This window comes from Capricornis sumatraensis, chromosome 1 (assembly GCF_032405125.1).
Source record: "Capricornis sumatraensis isolate serow.1 chromosome 1, serow.2, whole genome shotgun sequence".
NCBI lineage: Eukaryota > Metazoa > Chordata > Mammalia > Artiodactyla > Bovidae > Capricornis > Capricornis sumatraensis.
The window spans coordinates 1,037,944-1,045,251 of record NC_091069.1 but is presented as its reverse complement, the minus strand read 5'-3'; the positions used below and the strand labels follow the sequence as shown (position 1 = coordinate 1,045,251).

Genomic DNA, 7,308 nt, shown 5'->3' with positions numbered 1-7,308 from the left:
CTGGGCCTGCCCTGCAGGGAGGGGCGGCGGGCAGCCGGCCCCCCGCGCTTCTCAGGGATGGGACAGGCCGAGGAGGCCCGTGAGGCTGTTTACAGGGGGGGCTGTGTCCCCGCCGGCCCCTGCTCGCCCCCGGCCTGCCGCACGCGCTCGCCTGGCCTGCCGCATGTCGGCTGCCCCCGTTTCCCGCTGCGGCTCGGCCGGCGCTGCAGGCCTCGCACCCCGGACCCCGAGACCCCTGCGCGCCGAAGCCAGGCAGTGCTGGCGCCCCTGCAGGGGCGGCTCTTTCCAGGCACGGCGTCTGGCTTTGCACCTGAGCTCGGGCATGCGCGGACCGAGCAGGAGGCCCTCAACACTTGTGTCCCTCACTGTCCTTCCGCACCACTTGGACCATAAAGCTCTCCTGTTTTACTGCGCGTCTGTGTGTGCTGCTGCTGCCAGGGGCCCTGCCCAGGTCAGCGTGGGTGGGCAGGAGGGGCCCGAGCCCCCTGCCTACAGGCCACGGGGCCCTTCTCCCCGCGAGGTGACTGCTCTCGGGGTAGGAAGCCTCAGGCAGGCCCAGCCCCGCTTGCGCCGTGCTGTCCAGGCTGGCCAGCGCAGCTGCCCTCCGCAGACCTGGTCCCACCCTTGAGGGTGGCCGTGCACCCCTACTCCCACCTGGCACTGACCTCAGCCCTGCAGGCTCTGGCTGTCAGCAGGGCCCTGCACCACCCACAGTTGCCCAAGAACTGTCCCTTCCAAAGGTGTACAGAGTGCCTTCTAAGGCCGAAGAGGGGCTGGTTGGCAGGCCGCCCTCTCCCCAATTCAGGTGCCCAGAGAGCCCCACACCCAGGACACAGGTGGCCAGCCACGACTGGTTGGGGGCTGGGCACCACACTGACCCATAGGGGCTGCCTGTAGCCCAGTGTGTGAGGCTGGCTGTCCTTGTAGTGCCCACTAGCATGAAGACCAGACTGACCTGGAAATGGCCCAAGGCCCCCTCAGCTGACCGGCCTGGACGTGGCCGACCCCGGCCTTGGGAGCCGCAGGCACCAGCGCCCTGCCCATCTGCCAGCCTGGACTGTTCCCTGGTTCAGCCTTGTGTGAGGGGCTGGAGGTGGGGTGTCACCATGCAGTTCCAGGGTGTGCACACCTGTCCAGGGCAGTGGGGCCTCCGCCTGCCTGGACGCTGGACACGGTGGGGCAGAGGAGCCTGCCCTCCCAGGGAGGCCACACAGCGGGGAGACAGGCAGCAGGGCCCTTGGGGGTGCCCACGTGCCCAGGGAGAGCTTGGCAAAGACAGGGCTGCAGCACAAAGGCCAGCAGGGCGTGGGGCTGCCCATCTGCTCCTGCCTAGGCTGGCCACAGGCGTGAATTCCGGGAGCTGTCCGCAGCGCGGCCAGGACGTGGGCTGCCTCCAAGGCCGGCCAAGCTGCCAGCTGCCCTCCAGCAGGTGTCCGGGAGGTGGGGGCGGGCAAGATGGGCCAGGTGCTCCTCAGCCCGAGGTCTTCTCGCTGGACCCCAGGCCTGTACCTTGAGGGCGCAAAGAGCCCTCACTGCGCACCCAGCTCGGCCCCAAGCAGGAGCCAGCGCGCCACGCAGGTCCCCGGCCCATCGCGCGGTCCCTTTAAGTGCAGTCCCGCCGGCCGCCATCGGGGGCAGCACCGAGCGGCCCGGCAGCCTCACGCCGCTGCCTCGAAGCTTCTGCCGGTGCCGGGGCCGCGGCGGCGCGGGGGACGGCGGAGCGCGCGCGGGCCTGCGCAGATCGCCGGGCGCGGTGCGGGAGCACCGCCCAGGTAAGGGGTCCAGGCCGCTGCCCCGCGGATCTTCCGTGAGTGCGGCGCCCACGAGGACAGGGACGCTGCACCTTGGAGGACAGCGGTCCCCACCCCCGGGGTCTTGGGGCTGGGCCGGGCTGCGCGCCGGGGAGGGCCACCCGCCGGGCTCCTCAGGCCTGGGACCCCGGCGGGGGCGGACCGTCCCATCCCCAAGGGAAGGGGTGTCGCCCAGTCTGGCTCCTCGGGGCCGCGGCAGCGCCAAGGCCAGGCTGTCACCTCCCTGGGGCGGAGCCTCATACCCTGTCATCCAGCCCCCAGTCCTGGCCTGGCTTCAGGATGGGAGGGGGATGGGCCTGCAAACCAGGGACAGGTGGGGGGAGGGTGCTGAGATGGGGACAAGCATGGCCTGGTGGCCCTGACCCAGGGGGGCAGCTCAGCTGGCAGGAAAGCCCTGGCACACTGGGGACACAGAGGGTCAGCCAGACCAGAGGTCCTGCCAGGTGAGCGCCCAGCTCCCTGCTTTTCCAAGCTCACCTTGGAGCATGCTCCCCCAGCCTGTGAGGAGGTGGAGACCCTGTACCACTGTCTGAGCCACCCCCCCCCTCCACCCCTAGCCTCTCCAGACTGGGCACCCAGAGAAGCCGCTGGCCCAAGTCTGAACGTGGGCCTGGTACAGAGGGGTGGACCCCAGCTCAGCCTGCATGCGGGGGCATGGAGCCTCAGGTTTCCATGGAGCTCTCCTGTAATGCTGTGGGGAGGGCCTGCCTGAGAATTGCGGGTGGCAGGGGCTCGATCCACCCACTGCCCTGCCTCCCCTGCTGGCGGCCTCCTGGCCTGCTGCGCCGCTCAGGGACCTGGAGGCAGCCTTGAGCTCCTTGAGCTCACACACCCCCACGTGGTCCGGCAGCCAGCGCCTGGTTTCTGCTGCCGTGCGCTCGCTGCAAAGATGGAGGGGTCGCTCTCCTGGCCTTGTCATGATAGCCCCAAAGAGCTTGGTGGGTTTCAACCACTCCAAAAAAGGGGAGAGTCAGAGGTGGTTCCTGCAAAGCAAGAGGAGCTTTGGGCCCGGGTGTGCTCCAGAAGCACAGCTGTGGCCAGGGTCACATGTAGACTGAGGGCAGGGCAGCAAGCCCGTGAGCCTCGGTGCCACGCCTGGGCCTGACGGGGCCACTTCAGGGCCCACAGGGGCCTCTGCGCTGGGCCTTGACACAGCGCTGGAGGACGGCTGCATGTCCAGCTGCGCCAGTTGTGGGGGCGGGGGGGTGCAGGAGCCTGGTTAAGGTTGCTTAAGGCTGGGGCCAGGGGCTTCAGACTGCAGCATGGGGGGATTGCTCTGCACCAGGCGTTAGGAGGGGGCTTCATCACCTGCTTTATAGGAGCCAGCACCTTAAAGCAGTCTGTGAAGGCCCCCAATGAGCACACAGTTGTCCCACCTGTGGGCACCAGTAGGGTGGTCCTGGGGCACTCTCTTCCTACCCCACTGCTGGCCTGTCCCTGAAAAGCGGGTCTACCCCAGCCTGCCAGTGGTCACTAGTGAGCACAGGAGCTCAGGGATTGCTGCAATGACGTCCCCTTTCTGGTCACTCACCTCCTCCCAGCAGAAAGTGGCCCGGAAAGGATGGTGTGGAGGAGGGGGCAGGACCCGAGTGGCTGGACAGCTGGGCGCCCCCTGCAGGTGCCTGGGACGCCGGCATGGAACACAGGCCTGTGGCCGCAGGCCTTGGCTGCCTCCCGGGCCGTGCCCCAGGTAAGCTGGGCCAGCGCTGGGGGTTAGCGGGGCCTGGGCTGCAGAGGGGCCGCCCTGACCCGCGTCTCCCCTCAGGGCGAAAGCCCCGAAAGGCCGAGTGAGCTGACGCCTGGAGACTTCTTTTAAGATGACCCGCACCGACCCGCCGGATCTGCTGGTGTCGACCGTGTACCAGGACATCAAGGTGGCGGCCCCGGGGCCCGTGTCGAGGCCCCCGCCATGTGAGGGCCCCATGGCCCGGCCTGCAGCGCCCGCGCCTTTCAATAAGCGCCATTGTCGAAGCTTCGATTTCCTGGAGGCGCTGGACGGGGTGGCCATGGAGGCCCGCCCGGAGGCGCCCCCCGCGGAGCCCGCCGCGCCGCGCGCACGATCCCGCGACGGCGAGACCCGGCGCCGCGCCCGCTCCAAGAGCGCCCCCCGCGCGCCCCCGAGCCTGGCGCCCGCGCCCGCCTCACCACCCGTGCTGCCGCGCCGAGGCCGAGAAGCGCAGCGAACGGCGCGGGCCGACGCGTCGCCCCGCCGGGAGCCCGCGTACCCCGCGCTGCGCGCGCTCGCCAACGAGCTGCACCCCATCAAGTTACAGCCGCAGCGGGGCGGCCCTGGCCGCATCGCGCCCCTCTGTGCTGCAGCCAACCGCTGCGCGCCAGCCGAGCCACCCGCGGGGCCCGCCCCCCACGTCCGCTGCCGCCTGGACATCAAGCCGGACGAGGCGGTGCTGCAGCACGCCGCCCGGGGCTCACGGCCCTGCGGGCCCCCCGAGACCGCGCCCTGGCCCCGCGCTGCCCCGCCGCTCCACGGCCTCACGGTGCCCGGGCCTCGCCACGTGGCCCTCTCCCGCACCCCCACCCCCAGTGACTCGTACTGCACCGACCCCCGGGCGCTGTACTGCGACGGGCCGCTCCCCGGGCCCCGGGACTACGCGGAGCGCCGGAGTGTGCCCTTCACCACCCCGCCGGGGCCCACCCAGTTCTTCTACACGGAGGAACCCGAGGGCCACCCTGGGGGCTTCATGGCCAGCCCTGGCCCGCCCTTCGACGGCTACTATCCCAGGCCCTTTCTGCCCGAAGAGCCTCCAGGGCCCAGTCCAAGAAGCGGGAGCGGCTACTACGCGGGGGAAGTTCGCACCTTCCCGGTCCAGGAACCACCCTCCCGCTCCTACTACGGGGAGGCCCCCCGCGCCTACGCCCCGCCCTGCGGCCCGCGTTATCCCCCCGAGGAGCCTCGAGCCCGCCCCGCCGCCCGCGCGTTTTACACTGAGGACTTCGGGCGGTACCGCAATCGAGAAGCCCTGACGCGGACTTACCCACACCCGCGAGGCAGCCCGGCCTGGGGCGACTGGGGCCCGCGGCCTTACCGCACCCTGCAGGTGGCGCCCCCGCCGGACCCCGGCCCGCTGCTCGCCTCCTGGCATGGCGGCACGGGCACCAGTCCACCCCGGCTAGCGACCGACAGCCGCCACTACTCGCGCTCCTGGGACAACATCCTGGCACCAGGGCCGCGCCGCGAAGACCCCTTGGGCCGTGGCCGTAGCTACGAGAACCTGCTGGGCCACGAGGCGCGGGAGCCGCGGGGCACGTCCCCCGAAGGCCGGCGCCCGCCTGTCGTCGTGAACCTGTCCACCTCGCCCCGACGCTACGCGGCGCTGTCCTTGTCCGAGACGTCACTGTCCGAGAAGGGCCGTGTGGGGGAGGGCCCCGGCCGAAACTGGTACGTAACACCGGAGATCACCATCACCGACAACGACCTGCGCGCCGCCGAGCGTCCGGCCGCCAGGAGCTGGGAGATGCCGGGGAGCCGCCCCCGCCAGTCTCAGCCTGCAGCCCCCGACGGCCCCGCCTCTGGCCGCCAGCGCAGCCTCGAACAGCTGGACGAGCTCATCACTGACCTGGTCATCGACTCGCGGTCCCCAGCCGGCCAGGCGCTCGAGCCCGCGTCCGACGGCCTGGGCCGCCAGCTACGGCGCCTGCTCGACTCGCGGCCCTCGGGGCCCGGGGGCCCGGCGCTTGCGCCGCGCTCGCCACCTGCGTCCGCAGGTAGCGCCGAAGAGCCCGCGGGACAGGGGCAGGCGGCCGACGCCTCCCCTGAGCCCAGCGCCGACGAGGACGACCTGATGACGTGCTCCAACGCGCGCTGCGGGCGCACCGAGACCATGTTCAACGCCTGCCTTTACTTCAAGTCCTGCCACAGCTGCTACACCTACTACTGCTCGCGCCTGTGCCGCCGCGAGGACTGGGACGCGCACAAGGCGCGCTGCGTGTACGGCCGCGTGGGCAGCGTGTGCCGCCACGTGCTGCAGTTCTGCCGCGACAGCGGCCCGGTGCACCGCGCCTTCTCGCGCATCGCGCGCGTCGGCTTCTTGTCCCGCGGCCGCGGGGTGCTCTTCCTGGGCTTCCCGAGCCCCGGCTCCGCGGACAATTTCCTGCGCTTCGGCCTCGAGGGGCTGCTGCTGTCGCCCACCTACCTGTCGCTGCGCGAGCTGGCCACGCACGCGGCCCCACTGGGCAGCTATGCTCGGGAGCTGGCGGCCGCCGGGCGCCTCTACGAACCAGCCGAGTGCTTCCTGCTCAGCGTGTCGGTGGCTGTCGGCCCCGGGGCCACCCCGCCCGGCGCCCCTGCCCGGCCAGCGCCCGCGCCTCGCAGCCCGGGACCCACGGTGCGCAAGTTCGCCAAAGTGGCGCTGGCGGCCGGCAGCCCAGCACGGCCGCCCCCCGCGCGGGGCCGCGAACCCGACATGGAGACGTTGATCCTGACGCCGCCGCCCGGCACTGCGGGCCTAGACCAGGACGGCGAGGCGGGCCGGCGAGCACGCGAGGTGGCCTTCATTCACATTCAGCGAGAGCTGCGGCTGCGCGGCGTCTTCCTGCGCCACGAGTTCCCGCGCGTCTACGAGCAGCTCTGCGAGTTTGTGGAAGCCAACCGGCGCTTCACGCCCACCACCATCTACCCCACGGACCGGCGCACCGGCCGCCCCTTCATGTGCATGATCATGGCTGCGTCCGAGCCGCGCGCGCTCGACTGGGTGGCCAGCGCGAACCTCTTGGACGACATCATGTGAGCCGCGCTGGAGCGTCCAGCCAGGGCCCACCCAACCCTGAACCCCATCAGGTCCACCCAAGCCCCACCCGGTCCACCAGGCCCCGCCCACATCGCCGCAAGCTCCGCCCCGTCGCGGTCTGCCGAAGCGCCGCCTTTCCCCTCTTTCCGGCCACAACCCTCCCAGTCCCGCCGGGCTCCCTCTCTCCCAGTTCGCCCTCAGGGCTCCCTAGAGGCAGGTCCTCGGCCGCTCGGTGCTCCCCGCTGGGAGGCGGGGTAGGTCTGAGGACCAGCCCGCCCTGCCTTTGCGCGGAGGGGTCACTACTGCAGACCCGACCGCGCGTATGCGACTCATCCGTCTACTCCCCATCTGCAGGGCCTCCCTGGAGCCTCTCCAACCGTGGCTCGCCGTGGTCCAGGAGCCCGAGTTGACCAAAGCCTAGTCCTGTCCCTTTAAACACCCCCCCCACACCCGCTTCCTGTGGTCTGGGATGCACCCTGCTCAGAGGCTTTTCCTCTCTAGAGGACAGACACGCTAATTGGTCTCGGTGTGTCCGCATCCCGGGCACTTCCTGGCCTGGTGGGCAGGCAGGGCCGGCGGGGACCTGCGTGGGGCCCTCGCCCCTACTGGGTCGGACCTCGATACACTGACGGCGCTGCCCGCCCTGCCGCAGGGGTTGGGGCAAGCAGCAGTGAAGGGGTACTGGGGGTGGGGGGGGCAACCTCAACCAAGGCACAAGACACCTAGCCAGAGGGAGGAGGTCCTGGGCCCGG

The 7,308-nt window shown here is 71.0% G+C and overlaps 1 protein-coding gene across 1 annotated transcript; it reads left to right on the top strand.

Annotated features, from left to right (window-relative positions):
- The first annotated feature begins 3,628 nt into the window (after window positions 1-3,628).
- Window positions 3,629-6,556, top strand: AJM1 (apical junction component 1 homolog). The gene has a single exon (XM_068981299.1). It carries the CDS (start codon window positions 3,629-3,631, stop codon window positions 6,554-6,556), a length of 2,928 nt encoding a protein of 975 aa, XP_068837400.1.
- Window positions 6,557-7,308: the final 752 nt, after the last annotated feature.

What these genes read in the sequence shown, in the direction of transcription:
- AJM1 (XM_068981299.1), top strand. Translation starts at nt 3,629, where the DNA reads ATGACCCGCACCGACCCGCCGGATCTGCTGGTGTCGACCGTGTACCAG.